The 16,152-nt window shown below is 49.4% G+C and overlaps 2 protein-coding genes across 6 annotated transcripts in view; one reads left to right on the top strand and one right to left on the bottom strand.

Moving 5' to 3' along the window:
- Nucleotides 1-2,860, bottom strand: part of COQ4 (coenzyme Q4) — a 10,329-nt gene extending 7,469 nt beyond the window's left edge. For 2 of the 5 annotated variants that reach the window (XM_032478545.1, XM_032478546.1), the window contains exons 1-4: nucleotides 2,521-2,590; nucleotides 2,315-2,446; nucleotides 1,112-1,208; nucleotides 490-657 (exon numbers count right to left, since the gene is read on the bottom strand). In XM_032478545.1, coding sequence (XP_032334436.1) covers nucleotides 492-657; nucleotides 1,112-1,208; nucleotides 2,315-2,446; nucleotides 2,521-2,590 — 465 coding nt within the window. In that variant the 3' untranslated portion in view covers nucleotides 490-491. Of the gene's footprint in view, nucleotides 1-489; nucleotides 658-1,111; nucleotides 1,209-2,314; nucleotides 2,447-2,520 lie in introns of all 5 variants that reach the window. The other 3 variants (XM_032478544.1, XM_006181886.3, XM_014556878.2) reach the window with 3 other exon arrangements.
- Nucleotides 1-16,152, top strand: part of TRUB2 (TruB pseudouridine synthase family member 2) — a 26,618-nt gene extending 10,466 nt beyond the window's left edge. The window contains exons 4-11 of the mRNA XM_006181951.3: nucleotides 3,036-3,165; nucleotides 3,527-3,658; nucleotides 5,132-5,206; nucleotides 6,353-6,414; nucleotides 7,674-7,755; nucleotides 9,448-9,520; nucleotides 10,040-10,176; nucleotides 10,956-16,152. Of these exons, the coding sequence (XP_006182013.1) occupies nucleotides 3,057-3,165; nucleotides 3,527-3,658; nucleotides 5,132-5,206; nucleotides 6,353-6,414; nucleotides 7,674-7,755; nucleotides 9,448-9,520; nucleotides 10,040-10,176; nucleotides 10,956-11,281 (996 nt within the window). The 5' untranslated portion in view covers nucleotides 3,036-3,056 and the 3' untranslated portion in view covers nucleotides 11,282-16,152. The remainder of the gene's footprint in view (nucleotides 1-3,035; nucleotides 3,166-3,526; nucleotides 3,659-5,131; nucleotides 5,207-6,352; nucleotides 6,415-7,673; nucleotides 7,756-9,447; nucleotides 9,521-10,039; nucleotides 10,177-10,955) is intronic.

Here is a 16,152-nt window from a genome sequence, read left to right as displayed (position 1 = left end):
ACTGTCTTTCCTGCCTAGGGTTGGAGAGTGCCACAACTTGTCTAGAAAAGGCTGTTTCTAGAACCAGGAGACACAATACAGCAGTTAAGAATGTGACCTGAATTTGAATACTGCCTCCATTATTACTGGCTTGTGAAATCAGCAAATTGCTTAACTGTTCTGAGCCTCAGTTTCCTCATTTATTAAAAGGGGATAATAATACAACATATTTGACCAGGTTGTTGGGACAATTTGGTGAAATCATGTATGAGCCTGGCATCTGGCATGCAGTAAGAGGTTAATAAATGCTGGCCAGTTTTATTGCCTGGAGCGATGTTCCTGGCCTGCTTGCCTGTCCCACAGAAAAACGACAAAGCCTTGGTACAAGAGACTGCAAGGCACTCTTGCCCATGGTGGCAGCTCAGGCTCTTCCTTCCTCAAGACAGTACTCCTGTATCATTCCTCTGCCCTTCCTGATGACTGCCAAGTGCACAGAAGCTGGAAACTCACATTCACATCCAGGAAACGGAGATACTCGCGGCCAAAGGAGTCCTCAGGCAGACTCCGGAGCTTGCCCAGGTCGAGGGTGGCCAGTGAGATGCGGGGACGCTCCCTGAGAGGCAGAAAGCAGGACTCAGGAGTTGCGAAGGCACCAGCAAAGGCAGGTGAAAGGTCCAGCTAGAACAAGGGCGTGACAGATGAAGGGGCAGAGAGCAGCAATGGGGCCACAAGTCATAATGGAGCACTTCCTACTGGCCAGGCAGGTGGCAGGGACTACCACAAACTAAGGTGATGATTCCTGCTTGCAGGGGCACAATCTAGGTAGGCAGGCCTCAGATGTGACCAGGGTGTTCACAAAGGCATTGCAGACTTGGGGGTTACAGGTAGCATGTGTTATGGGACCTTAGAGAAGGCAGTCTTGTTGCTGGAACTGGGCTTAGGTCACCATACTGCACTACCCAGGGGTCATCAGTGTCCACATGAATGGCGCCCATGGTGTTGGGCAGTGCCCAGCCTGTGCAACCATCCATAGGGTATCAAGAGGAGCTCCCTAGAGGAACACAGTGTGACTCCAGTGAGATCAGAATCCCAGGAGAACGCCCCCAACCCCCCGGGCAGAGCTGGGACCTACTGCAGGATTTGGGCACCCTCTGGATCCCTCCTCATCTGGTCCCTGAGGACCTTCAGGGTACGGTATCCTGTGGTCTCCCCTAGAACTGCAACCATGTCTGAAAGGAAAGAAATGGGGACAAATGGAGAATATGATCTTAGGTAAGTTACCTGATGTAGTCTGAGCCTTAATTTCCTATGTGATAAAAACAGAATATCTAATTCTTAGTTATGAGGATTAAAGTTAAACAGTGAATCACCTGGCACACAGTAAAGCTTGATATACCTATAGTTATTAACATTATTAATCTAATGGGGTGAGGTGGCTCTGGTTAGCACAGTACTCTAGTTTATAAATCACTTTAACATCCATTATCACGATAGAATATCGCGTCTCCATGGATAGGTGTAGGCTTTGGCATCAAAGAATGCTGGATTTGAGCCCAGGCACAGTCACTATGTAGGTGACCTTGTGCAAACTGCTTCACATTTCCAACTCTCAGTGTCCTAATTTGTGAAGTGCAGATAACGCCTTTCTTATAAGGTTAACGTGAAAAATCAAGAACATCATGCATATAAAACTTAGCACAGTGAGCAACCAAAACAAGGACTCAGTGATCAGTTAGCATTATAGTTTTTATTAGTAGGGGTAATAGTACTTTCCAGACTTAAGAATCCTAGAGGAGATGAGAAAAGCATTGTAGGATCCTAGAATGTTCTATTTAAACACTCAGCATTTATCGAGCATTTATTAATGTGCCATGCAATATCTAAAACATTACCACTACAGTAGAACAGGGCAGTCATGGTCCCTGACCTCATAAAGTTTAATTTCAAACTGGATGTTATAATTTGATGGGTGCTCGTAAGTCATCTATTTAGTCCAGAGGTTCTCAGTGTGATTGGATGACAGGCTCTACCGGGAAGCAGTTTAAAAAGGCAGCTCAGATTCCCCGCCCCTTCCTCCCCCCTCCCCCCGCTCCCCATTCCCGACAGATTAGAATTGAGTAAGTTTAGGGTGGGACCCAGGTGTCTTCATTTTTATGAATGTTGCGAGTCATTATAAGGTGCAGCCAGGTTTGGGTACCCTGGCCTAGTCTAGCCTCCAGTTACCCATAAGAAACGGAGGCTTTGGCAGTGGCCGGGACCTCCTCGGGCTTCCAAAGCAAGGGCACGCCCCCACCTCTATATGCCCTAAGGGAGCGCCGGGCGCAAGCGGCCTTACCGTGGCGATACGGGTCGTACAGCGCCATTCCCGCAGAGCCAGCGGCAAGCAGGGCCTTCTGCACCAGGGAGGTGGGGATGTGTTCGGGGTAGAGCAGGCCGGCGCCATGGCTCGTGGCTCGGAGGGGCACATCTGCGGGGCAAGAAAAGACTGCGGTCAAAGGAGCAGACGGGCCCCCAGCACTCCTTCCCGTTTCCGCCACTTGCCTGCAGCAGGCCGGGGGTGGCCTCTGAACGCGCGGAGGGGGCGCAGGGACCGGCGCAGCAGCGTCGCCATGGCAGCGGACATTGTCAGACGTCCGCGGGAGGATGGGCATGGCGAGGTCCACACGCTAAACTTCTCCGGAGACGGCGCGCCGGAGAAGTCAAAAAGACTCGATCTCTACTGCAATGAGTAGGGCTTTTGGGGGGTAAAGGAGTGGCACGGACAGGAAAGGTCCCTATCACTAAGTGTTAGGAAACCCAGGTGACCTTTCTGCCACCTACTTCCACGGATATAAACTCTCTCCATTTCACCTTACCCCAAAATCTGTCTCCAAGTAAGCCCCGCTAGCTTTGAGGCTCAGCGCCGGACCCTACTTCCTTCTCCGCAGTACGTTTTCCCCGAGCACCATACGACGCGAACCTCTTCCGGCTGCGAAACATGGCGGTACCCATTGGAAGGACCATGTTTGGGGGCGGGACCATATAGCACTTCCGTCTGGTTTCCTCTTTTTTGCCAGCCGGGGCGGCGGGTTTCAGGCATGGCGTCCGCCGGCCTGGCTCGGCTGCATGGGCTCTTCGCTGTCTACAAGCCCCCGGGGCTAAAATGGAAGCATCTGCGGGATACGGTGGAGCTGCAGCTTTTGAAAGGTAAGTGCCTTGAGCCAGACTCACAATCCGCTCCCGTTTTCCTAGAAGTCCCTTGTCCGCTTCTGATCCTTGCTGCAAAATCAAGTCATGTGACCTAGTCGTCTGTTCTCTACACTGTGTTGTTACTCCTTGCTTTCCCCTGCGTTCAGATGGTGTACACAAACTCAGTATTGTCTGTTGTCTTAAATAGTTAATAAGTAGTAGAATCAGGATTTGAACCCGTCTGTTTCTTAACGACTGCTGTTTTCTACACCGTGGGCTTTCATCTGTCTTCTACATGTCCGTACTTCCCTGCACCCCCAACCCCCAACCAGGTGTTCAGAAAAAATTGACAGGATCTCCTTTACTTTTGTGTGCTCAGGTCTCAATGCTGAGAAGCCTCCTGCCCCTGAACAGCATGTTCGCTTCCTGCCGGGTCCCATGGAGGGCAGCGAAAAGAAGGAGCTGACCCTCACAGTCACCAGTGTGCCCACCCTCGTCGACCACCCGCTGGGTAAAGCACATTCATGAAGGGGCTTGGGTGTCACATCCCAGGAAGCCAGTGCTCAGACTCCTGTCCCAAAACCAATGTAGGGCCACAGCGGGAATAAAGTATTTGACCAGATATTGGCAAATTTTCCTGGAAAGGGCCAGATAGTCAGTGTTTTAGCTTTGCAGGCTCACTTCTGCCATTGTAGTGCAGAAGCAGCTGTCGACAGTATGTAAAGCAATGAGCCTGGCTGTGTTACTTGTGGATACTGATAGGTGAAGTTTATAGAATTTCATATGTCTTAAAATATTATCCTCTTGAGTTTTTTGAACCACTGATTTTTTACATTGAAAAATGTAAAAACTATTTTAACTTGTGGGCCATTAAAAAAAACAAAACAGACTTGAGGATTTGACCTGTGGACTGTAGTTTGCTGACCCCTTTATTATTCTGGGACTCCAGGTGGGAATTGAGACCCTCAGGCAGAAGTCCTAAGGAGGGAGTTTTTGGGCTCCTGTGAAAGAGTGACTTACTAGTTAACAGCTCTGCCCAGAGTAGAACTAGTTCTGATAATGAGCCTCCTGTCACTAGATGTGATTAAGGCATGTGTTGGGGAGGCTGTAGGAGGGCTAAGGAGCTTGACCAGGACCCTCTAAAACCCCTTGGACAGACATATTCAGTGACTCTACAGTATAACATCAGTGACAAGTATGCTGTATCGAAGACCTACTCTGTACTAAATACTGTGTTTAGCTTTTCTCAGGTACCACCCCTCTGAATCCTGTGAGGTGGGTCCTAGTCCCATTTCACAAATGAGGAAACTGAGGCTCAGGGTTGACGTGTTAAGTAATGTAGCCTGGGTTCAGTAGACTCTTAATCACATGTACCCTTCCCTGACGTTCCTTTTGATCTTCAGAAATGTAAAAGCTTCTAGCTCATTCCTGCATTTATACTCTTTTTTAAAAAAACAACTTTATTGATGTATAATTGATATACAAAAGCTATATACATACTTAATGTATATTAATTTGATGGGTCATTCATTTTTTTCAATAGTTATTTCCTGAGCAGTCAGTGAGTTCTGGGCTCTGGGGGCAGAACTGTGAACACACAGACCCAGGTCCTGCCTTAAGGAGCTCTCAGCCTCCATTTTCTTCCTGGGATAGTGGCCAAGGCTCTCTCTCCTTCCGTAGGCGCTGGACAGGGAACCCCACAGTTTTGATTCTAGCATTATGCTCAGTCCACTTGAAAGCTCTCACTGTGGGGAATGGTGAAAGGCAGAGTAACAGGCCTCTTGGGCTGCCCTTTCTCTGGGCCCAGAAAACTGGAGAAATGATTTGGGTCCCCAGATTCCATGGTGGGGAAGCCTGAAATTCCAGCCTGATCCTGGTTTGGGTTCCACGAGGCTGCATTCTACCAATGAGGTCATCACACAGCCCAAAGCCTTCCTGGAGGCTAGATTTATTGAGGAAAAGGATCTTGTTTATTTCTTTCCAGTACGTGGACCAGTATTCACCAGCCTGAAGGTTGGAGTGGGACACCGACTGGATGCCCAGGCGTCTGGGGTGCTTGGTAGGTGGTGTGGTGAGCCTAGGGTGCTGTGATAGAGGCTTGGAGGATGATTGGGGAGCCACCAGGAGCCCAGCCCACTTCTAACCTGACAGCCATTTCCCACTACGCCTTCCTCCCGATTCCTGTCAAGTCTGATCCTCTGGGGAAATGACTGGTGCAAAGGGGGAAGTCATAAACACCCACCTTATCAAGTGATTCCTGCATGTGACATGTACGAAACCCTTTGTACTTTGTATTCACTGTAACAACCTTATTTGATAGATACTGTATGATTTTATGAAGAAAGTAAGACTCTAGGAGCATAGGTAATTCATCCTTGGTAACGTGGCTAGTGAATGTCCGTGGTTCAGAGAGGGAAAACAGTCACCACTGTCTGTAGGATAGCCAAGCGCATGACTCTGGCCCCCACTGGCCAGGGTCTGGATGTCACTGGAGCTAGACATACAGTGCCCGAGTCATGAGCCATCTGTGTCCCCAGGGTCAGGCGGTGGCCACTTCCTCCATGCACAGTAGTCACAGCAACGTGTCTTGCTTCCTGGGACACAGGCAGGCAGACATGATCTCATCCGCCTCTCCGTTCTTCCTCTCCAGGAGTGAATGGAGGGTCATTCTTTCCTTTAGCCAGAGGGGGAAACAGACCCAGGGGAAGGCAAGGAGTAGCCACAATGCCCCTGTTTATTGGGCCCTTCCTTTGTTCTGACTGCTTTTTGTGCATGGCCTCAACTACCACAACACCCACAGGGATCAAACAGTATTTTTATCCCCATTTCACTGATGGGGAGCCTGAGACCCAAGGAGGTTAAAGGACAGGCTTAGAGCCATCTCAGATTTGAGTGTAGGTCTGTGTGGCTGGGCTAGTGGTCTCACTTTTGAGAGCATCAGGACCCTTGGGGGAGCTTACTAAGGATCCTAGGCCCCCTCCCCAACACAAGTCATTGTCAGTATACGTGAGTGGGACCCGGAAATCTGTATTTTCATATATACACAGGCGTTCACTTGCTCCCTATAGAAGAAGCTCTCCTTGCCCCCTTGACGACTTCCACAGCATAGGAAGTGGGAGTTTTCTGTTGGAGGGTGTGGGAGTTGGAGGTGCCAGGGGAACAGGAAGAGGAAGCCAGGTGTGAGATCAGGCTGTGTGCCTTTCAGTGCTTGGCATGGGACATGGACGCAAGCTCCTCACCGACATGTACAACGCTCATCTCACCAAGGTATGGGGCTGTGGGTGGCCTGCTTATCCCTTGGCCCTTTCCCTGGGATCACTGGTAGGATTCTGAAGCTGAGAGGATTCCACGGGGAATACCGAGGCCATCAGTCAGCATTTATTATGGTTGTGTGCTCGGGGAGACTAGCAGTAACATCATAATGCCTGCCGGCTCTCTGTACTGAGCACTGTCTATGGACTCCCTTGCAGGTGCCTTACAGCATCCCGGTAAAGTGGGATCTGTTGTTAACCCATTTTACAGACGAGAGAATGAGGTGCTTGCCTAGGGCCTTTAAGAGGCAGAGCTGGAATTTGAAGCTGGATCTGCCTTACACCAGATCCTGGTCATGACACCACTCCGTTCTCTCCCCAAGACTGAGAAGTGGACATCACTGTCTAGGTGTCAGGGAGCTCGCATGCATGCCAGGGCTGTGGAGTCTGGCATCACAAGTGTGTGCAGAGATGCCATGTTAGAAGGCTCGTATTTTTAGTAGAGAAGAGTACAAATTCTGGAGCTGGGTCTTTGATTCAAGACCCAGCTTGTACCACTCCACCAACTATGTGTCACAGGGTGGGTCACTTAACATCTGTGTGCCTCCATTTCCTCATCTTTGAAATGGGAATGATCAGGGGGAGGGTATAGCTCAGTGTTTAGAGTACATGCTTAGCATGCAGGAGGTCCTGGGTTCAATCCCTAGTACCTCCATTAAAAATAATGAATTAAATTAATAAACCTAATTACCTCCCCCAAAAAAATTTTTAAAAGAGAAATGGGAATGATCATTGTATCTCCTCTGTGGGGTTACTTTGAAGATTAAGTTATTGGCTACATGAAATGTGCTTAGCACGGCCACTGGCACTGGTAGATGCTCAGTTGATGTTACATTTTTGTCCCCTCTGTCATCGATGTTACTGCTTTTCTTTGTGGCGGAGGCAGGTGGCTACACAGAGCATATTCGGAAGGGTGAGAAGCCATAGCACATCCTGGGAGGGGCTGGCAGAGAAGTTGTCATGTTGGGCGGCAGTGGAGAGACAGGCCTGGGGTGGTTGCAGGGGGGCCGTCAGTGCCCTTTGCAGGCTGCCAGTGCTTCCCATCATAGGAGAGTCCAGTGCCCTTCCCCATGGGGCAGCCGGGCAGAGGCTGAGCGCCTGAGCTTCCTGAGGGAGACCTGAGGGCCCCCCAGCCTCAGTTGAGCATCCAGGGGTGTGAGCACTGAGGCGCAAAGCCAAGAGGCTGACCATACTGTCCACTTCCTGTCCTCACAGGAGTACACAGTGCGCGGCCTCCTGGGCAAAGCCACAGACGACTTCTGTGAAGACGGGCGGCTGGTGGAGAAGACAACGTATGGTGAGATTGCGCAGGAGCCCAGCATGGGCGGGAGGGGCTGTTGTGGCCGCCTCTTCAATTGCTTCCTGTGATTCCTCACCCCGACGTGGGCCATGAGGACTCCCTCTCAGTTACTCTCAGACACACCAAGCTTGGGCTGGCTCTTGGTGGGGCTTAGACATGTCATTCTGTCTTCTAGGAATGCCCTGTGCCCCTCTGTGCCTCACTTAGATGTCACCTCCCCGGGGAAGCTCCTCTAGCCCCCAGGTTTAGACTGGATATACTGTCAGAAAAGTAATCAAGTAGTGATTAGTGATTATTTAATACCTGTCTCCCTACCAGAATGTCACCCACGAGAGCAGAGACTGGGTAGTTCTACTCCTATGGTCACACACAGCACAGGGGCTGGGACATGGTGGGTGCTGGAATGATGGATGGATGGGTGGGTGGATGATGGATGGATGGGCAGATGGGTGGGTAGCTGGATGGGTGAGTGGGTGGATAGATGGCTCATTCTTCATTTCTCACTCTCCCCATGTTCTAAGACTTCCTGTAGGATCTGTTGCATTTGCTGATTTGACAGATGTTTTTTTGAGCACCAGCCATGTGCCAGGCACTAGGGGGGACATGTGATGGATCAGATGGGATCCCCAATCTCAGTGACTTCACAGTCTATCAAGGAGAGCAGACATACACTTCTACATCTTCTGGAACATATGGCAAAGCAGCGCTATCTATTTGTACTTGTAGGTGTGTGTCAACATCCAAAAAGAGTCTAAAGACAACTACCAAGTTGGCATTTCTGGGAGGGGGGAAGCCAGAATTTGGAGGAGAGATGTTTGTTGGTGTTGATCTAAATTGCTTACAGAAGATGTATATATCAATTATATAATTGAAAAATAATGTAAACACCAAAGAAAATTAAATACTGGGAAAGTGACCCAGGTACAGAGTGACAGGAGCCAGGAAGAAGAGGTGTGCTCCAAGAGAGGCTTCCTGGAGGAGGCAGCACTTGAGCTTTAAATAAGTGGGGAGGAGGCAGCAGCTTGTGCATTCCAGGTAAGACAACAGCATAATGAGCCAGACAGAAAGGATCAGAGGCCCAGGCCCTTCTGAGCTGGCCAGACTTTAGTCCCCACACCTGCTCACAGGACTCTGGCCTGTGCAGTCAGCAGTTGGCACCTGAGCTTCCTGAGGGAGCTGTAGGATTGGCCTCCCCGCAGAGTTTGTGAGCAACCCCAGGTTTTGCTGCTGCCTGCCCCGCAGTCACTTACTGGGACCAGCAGACAGAGCCACTCCCACTTCTTGCCACCTGTTTCTGCATTTGACCAGGTGGCATCCTCCCTCCTAGGGTCCCCAGCATGAAAAACCCTGGACTGGGGCTCAGGGGACCTGGTTTAGAGTATCAGGCAAGTCATATTACATCTTTGAGCCTCATTTCTAGTAGAACGTGTTCTTAACCTGGAGTGTGTGAGCCCCTTGAAATTGTCCTCAATATGTTGAGTTCATGAGTATCTTTCTGAGAAGGTCCAGAGCGTTTAAGATTCTCAAAGCACTCTCAACCCCCTAAATGGGAACCCTGGGACCAGAGGATGCTCTGGGCCCCCCTCTAGTTCCAAGGACAGGGCTGCTTTGAGGGGAGGGAGCTTGCCGGTTTGTTGACTCCCCTCCTCAGTTGGCACCTGTGTGCTGACCAGCCCATGGCTTTTGCAGACCACGTGACAAGGGAGAAGCTGGACCGAATCCTGGCCCTGATCCAAGGTTCCCATCAGAAGGCCCTGGTGATGTAAGTGAGGCCCGACCCACACCTCCCTGAAAGGGGGCCCTTGAGGAAGTGCTGGAAGGACAAATGCCCAAAGGGCTCCCTGTCAGCTCCGCCCACCCTGGGACAGATTTCACATATCCACCTTTCAGAGCCTGACACGAAGCACCCATTTCCTTCACCGCACACAGAAGTGTTTCTTTGTGCCACGACCAAGGGGAACAGGCCTCCTAGGGAGTATATGATCTATGGAGAAGCCAGAGGTCCACACCATCACAGCACAGAGCCAGGGTGCAGGCGGTCAGCGCATGGTTGACAGTTAAAGTCAGAGAGAGTGTGCAGAGGTGGGCAGACCCTGCAGTTAGAGATTGGAGGGGACAGAAAAAGGCTGCTGCAGAGGTGGCTGGAGGAGCAGGGATAAGATGGAAAGAGAAAGATGAGCTTCAGGAGAGGAATGAGTAGGGCAGGGCCAGGTGTCGGCAGTCAGCCCGGCTCCCCCACTGCCCATACCAGCTGCCCACTCGGGCCCCTTCTAATCCCCAGGTACTCCAACCTCGACCTGCAGACTCAGGAGGCCTATGAGATGGCCGTAAGCGGCTTGATCCGGCCCATGAACAAGTCCCCGATGCTGATAACCGGCATCCGATGCCTCCAGTTTGCACCCCCGGAATTCCTCTTAGGTAAGAGGCACTAAGAAGTTGGAGCAGTGCCAAAGGGCCCCTGGGCTTGGGGAGTCACTGTGGAATGCCTTTGCAGAGGCCAGCACCCGTGAGCCCTGATCTCTGTGCCCGAGGCACCAGGGGCCGACTTCCTTCCTGGCCTTGGGCGGGACTTGGCCGATCACACAGCGCACAGAACAAATGCCCCGTCCTGTCTCCTGCCGAGTCCCGCTTTGAAGCCAGACCTTAACAAGGAAAGTTTATATTTAGTGGCTCATTTCCAGAGCCACCCAGTGTTTCAAGTCGTTGTGGGTCATCAGATAACCACTCTCCCCTGCCTGATCCCACCCAGCTCAGCACCCCCACCCTCCCACGCCACTTCTTTCTTCTCTCTTGATAATTATTAACAAGGGCTCCTTTTCTGCAGTACTAACCAGGAGTCTGTACCGGAGGCTAAGCACCTTGTAGAAATTATCTCTTGGATTCCTCACAACCCCTCATTTTACCAATGAGCAAACCAAGTCTTAGAGCAACACTTCTGGAACTTTAATCTCCCTGCGACTCACCTGGGGTTTTTTTTTAAAAGGCAAATTCTGACTCATCAGGTCAGGTGGGTCCTGAGATTCTGCATGTCTAACAAACTCAGGGTCGGCCCTGGGCTACATCAGCAAAGCCCTAGAGAACTAAGGTGTCTTGCTAAGGCTGTTACACAGCCAGGTCTCAAGGGGTGTGGATCTAGATCAGCGGACACCAGAGGCCGTGCTCCTGACCACGCACTTGTCACTGTGTGCCCCTGGCAGAGGTGCAGTGCATGCATGAGACGCAGAAGCAGCTGCGAAGGCTGGTGCATGAAATCGGCCTGGAACTGAAGAGCACTGCTGTCTGCTCCCAAGTGCGGCGCACGCGTGATGGCTTCTTCACCCTGGACGATGCCCTTCTGAGGACCCAGTGGGACCTACCCAGCATCCAGGGTGCCATCCAGGCCGCAGCTCCCCGGGTGGCAGCAGAGCTGGAGAAGAGCTTGAGGCCAGGGCCGGGCACCCAGCTGCTCCCTGGTCCAGGCCGGCCCTGGGACTCTGAGGAGCCAAACTCTGCCTTGGGGCAGGAGGGCCAGGTGAGGCACTGAAAAGCCGGGCAGCTGGTGGGGCAGTGGGTGTATAAAGAGAATTGTTCGTGAGCCGGAACTGATGACTAGGGCAGAATGTGAGACTAGGGGGAGCTTTTTCACATGTGACAGAAAACTCGGAAGCTGTAAGAAAAAAAAAGGTCAACAGACTTGGCTCAATTCAAAAAGAAAAACTTCTCTATGGAGGAAAAGACGCTAAACAAATGACAGACTGATAAAAATATTTATATTTACAAACTAATATCTGTAATATAAAAACAGTTTTTAAAACATTAAGAAAAAGATGACAAAATTAGGCTAAAATGATGTGAATTGTGTGTTTAGATAGAAAAATCCAAATGGTCAGTAAACCTGAAATGATGCTCAGCCTCTCTAATCATGAAAGACATACAGATGAAAATGAAATGACTTACCTTGCCTTTTAAAAAAACTTAAGAAAAAGACAGCACCAGCGTTAGGGAGGCTGTGAGAAGATGGGCAGCCTACACTTGGTGGGAATATACAGCTGTGTAACCTTTTAGGAGTAATTTGGAAGTTGTATCAACATTACTCCTGTCCTGTGACTCGGCAGGTTCAGTTTCAGGATCTGTCTTCCAGCGAAGTCGAAGTTGCAGAAAGTTCTAGGTACCTAGATGTTCACAGCTGCATCATAATAGGAACAAACAGGAACTGTGATTACCCTCCATCGACAAGGGCCTGGTTAAGTAAATACATCATGTGCAGGGTCAAAAGGCTCTATTCTAACACCCTCGAGGAAATTACTGCCCCCCCATTTTTTTCTGCCATTGTTATTTCTTTTGACTTTGAACACCTTGGCCTCATATGTACTTTTTTCCTGTTTTTGTTTTGTTTTGTTTTGGTGTGGTTGTCTTTTTTTTTTTAATTTTTGCCTTACAGTTTTATTGAGATATATACAATGGACATACAGCACTGTATACTTTTTTATGGGGGGGCAGTATTTAGATTGTATTTATTTATTTTAATGGAGGTACTGGGGATTAGAACTCAGGACCTCGTGCTTGCTAGGCACGCATTCTACCCCTGAGCTATACCCTCCCCCCAGCTTGGTTGTCTTAACCTCTCTCCATGTGGGTATCTCCCACTCAGAACACTTGGGCTAGGAGCAGCAAGTTGGCCTCTGGCCAGGGCTCAAATGTGGGCCGAGTGGAGGCGCTACGTGTTTCTTGTCCCTGCTGTCACCCTGGGAAAGGGGGCCACAGCCTCCATGGCTCCCTTACCTTCATTCTGGAACACCCAGCGTCTGGGAGCAGTGCTGAGCCAGCGTGGCCTGTGGGTTCCTGGCCGTGAGGCCTGGAGAGCTCAGCTCCCTCATCCAGAACAGAAGAATAATTTCACCCACCTCTTGGGGACAGATGAAGTTGTGGACAGTCAGGTGCTGGCATGGTGCCTGGCACGTAAGAACTGCTCTCTTTGTGGGGGCTGTCCGCTTGCTGTGGCTACTTTCTCCTGAACAGTGACCCAAAAGGGTGGTCACCTGTAGGGCCAAAGTTCTTCTCTCCATCCCCTCTTGTTTCTCTGGCATCAAAATCAGTTGGGAGCTGGATCAACACTACCTTAGCCAGGTGACTAAGGTCAACATCAACAGTCATGTCATGTTGCAAGTATGTACTCTTGATATTGTGTGATAAAAATGGCCCTTCGCCTCTATGCTCTTCCTCCCAATACCCCATATCTTCCGGTCTCTAATCATGAGGAGAACATCAGGCAAATTCCAGTAATAGGGGTGTGGGCTTCTACAAAACACCTGACCAGTTCCCTGTCAACGTCATCAAAAGCAGTGAAGTCTGAGAAACTGACATAGCCAAGAGGAACCTAAGGAGACGTGACAACTAAATGTAATATGGAGTCCTGGAACAGAAACAAAGGACTGTAGGTGAAAACAAAGGAAATCTAAACAATCTGTGGATAAAAGTTAATAATACTGTGTCAGTAGTGGTTCATTAATGGTAACAAATGTGTATCATACTAATCTAAGATGTTAATACACAAATATGGGAAACTTGGTACTGAGTATATGGGAATTCTCTGTAGTATTGTCTCAATTTTTCTGCAAACTATTCTAAAAAGACAGTCTATTGAGGAAAAAAAAGGGATCACCTGGCGAGATCTTTGAGAATCCAGGTTATAGCCCCAGCCCTCAGATTCTGACTTAGTAGGTTTGGGGCCCAAAGTCTGCATTTTAGCAAGTTCCCAAGGTATCTGAAACCAGGGCTTTAAAAAACTGGGCCCTCCGAGGGGCAGGGAGGGTATAGCTCAGTGGTAGAGTGCATACCTGTGTTCAATCCTTAGTACCTCCATTAAAAATAAATAAATAAACCTAATTACCCCCCCAAAAAAAAAACAAAACAAAAATTTAAAAACACCACAGGGCCCTTCGGAGGCCAGTTATGTGTTGTCTTTCCCTTCTGGTCTTCAGGACATCACTGATGGCTATTTGAGAGACCATTTAAGAAGAGTAGCCAACAGCCATGGGTGGTGGGGCATGCCCTAACAAAGTGCCTCAAACTGAGTGACCTAAACAATGGAAATTTACTGACTGACAGTTCTGGAGGCTGGAAGTCTGAGCAGTGTTGATTCCTTCTGAGAGCTGCAGGGAAAACCGTCCCATGCCTCTCCTAGCTTCTCTGGTGGTTTGCCGGCAGTCTCTGGCATTCTTGACTTGTAGAAGCATCACCGCAGCCTCTGCCTTCATGTTCACATGGCGTTCTCCCTGAGTGCATGCTTGTGTCCAAATTTTCCCCTTTTATAAAGACAGGAGTCAGATTAGGGACCCACCCTACTCAGTGTTAATTAGTATTAACTAATTACATCTGCAGTGACTCTAAATCCATCCAAATGAAGTCACATCATTCTGTGGTACTATGCATTAGGACTTCACCATGAGGATTTTGCAGGGACACGATTCAACCCATAACAGATGGTTAGACAGTCACCTGGACTGGTCTAGTGCTCCAAAGTGCACTACTGACCTGTGCCCAAAAGCTCCCCCCGAGGTCAGGGCAGGCCCCTTCCTCCTGCCACTGGAGCCGCAGCCCCTTCACACCTGCTACAAGTTGACTAGGGCACCTGTGATGCTGTGGTTAATAAACGCTTCCCTAGGAACTCTTTGATGGGAGGGCTGGGGGAAGGGGGAGGGCGCAGGGCCTCAGTGGGTCTAGAGGGTGGCAACCCAGGGTCAAACTGTGAAGCTGTCCCCTCAAGGGCTTCTCCAAGAAGCTCCTCTTTCATTATACAAATAAGAATTCAAACTTTTTATTTGACTACACTGTATATAAGAGGTATATCTGGATCATATTCTAGAATTTACAAAGTGTGGGTAGTTGGTCTTAGATTCTAAAGCTAAAAGTTTCTCTCAGGAGTCTGTTGAGAGATAGGCTTCGTCTACTTCACTCACCTGAGCCCTGCCATGGGTTTCTAGGGCAGATGTGTATCAGTCAGTGTTCTTCGGAGAAACAGAAACAATAGGATATGTATATACAGAGATTTATTTTAAAGAATTGGCTTATGTGATTGTGAAGATTGGCAGGTCCAAAATCTGCAGGGTAGGGCAGCCAGCTGAAGACTCAGGGAAGAGGTGATGTTGCAGCTTGAAGTCCCAAAACAGTCTTGAGACAGCTTTCCCTCTTCCTCCTGAGACCTCAGGATTTTTTCCCTAAGTCCTTCAACTGATTGGATGAGGCCCACCCACACTGTGGAGGGTAATCTGGTAAATCTACTGATTGAAATGCTAATCTCATCTTGAAAATTCCTTCATGGCCACATCTAGACTGGTGTTTGACCAAGTGTCCATGTGACAACTGTGGTCCAGCCTACTTGACACATAAACTTAGTCCCCACAGAATGTATCTGTCTTTTTCATTTAAGAGCATGATATGTGCTCCCTGTGCAGATTGAAAAGACCCGAGAGGGGCTGTGGGACTGACCTCTGGGTTTGAATCCCAGCCCTGTCCTTTCCTTAGGATGTGAACTGAACAAGTGACTTCATGTTGGTCTCTTGTCACTTGAGTCTTGGTTTCTCACCTGTCAGATGGAAGTGATGGCCAACAGTCTCTGTCTCCCACAGAGATCAGACAAACCCAAGGTCACAAGGTAAAAGCTTTTCCTGTGCCAGGCCCTGGGCTAAGAGCACTTAACACACTGATCTCATTCAATACTCTAATGGGCCTAGGGTTTAGGCACTATGCCTATAAACTGAGGCATGAAGAGGGCAAATGACAAGCCAAAGGACACCCAACAAGGGGGTCCAGAACCAGGGATCACATCTGTGCTGTCCCGAGTCAGTGCTCCCAACCACGACTCCATCTTGCCCCTCTGCTGGTGCTATTGCTGCTTTCGTGGTGGTGGTCCCAGGCCTGGCACATAGTAGATGCTTAATAAATATTTATGTAAGGAATTGAATATTGTAAGGAATTGTGATAATGGGATGTAATAAGAAATAGAGTTTTTTGTCCTCCTCCCCAGTTCTGGCCAGAGCTCCTAAACCCCTTGTAATTAATTTCCTAAGTGATAAAGGTGAAAAGAGCATCTTTTATTTTATGTTTTGTCCCCAGTTCCTGAAAGGGCGCCAGGAGGTAAAAGCAGTGAGTGTCTTTTGTTATTCATGACAAGCCCCTTTCAACCACACCTGCCTACTTAATAGAAGCTCCAAAAAAACCCAAAAAAACAAAAACCCTGTAGGATGGGGTTTGGAGAGCATTTGGGGTTAGCAAACACATCTAGGTGCTGGGGTGGGGGCTGCACCCGGAGAGGGCGTGGAAGCTCCTGCCCCTTCCCACGTACCTTGCCCTGTGCACCTCCTCCATTTAGCTGTTCCTGAGCTGTGTCCTTTATAATAAACCTAGTGAACATAA

Source organism: Camelus ferus, chromosome 4 (genome assembly GCF_009834535.1).
Source record: "Camelus ferus isolate YT-003-E chromosome 4, BCGSAC_Cfer_1.0, whole genome shotgun sequence".
NCBI lineage: Eukaryota > Metazoa > Chordata > Mammalia > Artiodactyla > Camelidae > Camelus > Camelus ferus.
This window is presented reverse-complemented; position numbering and strand designations above follow the sequence as displayed.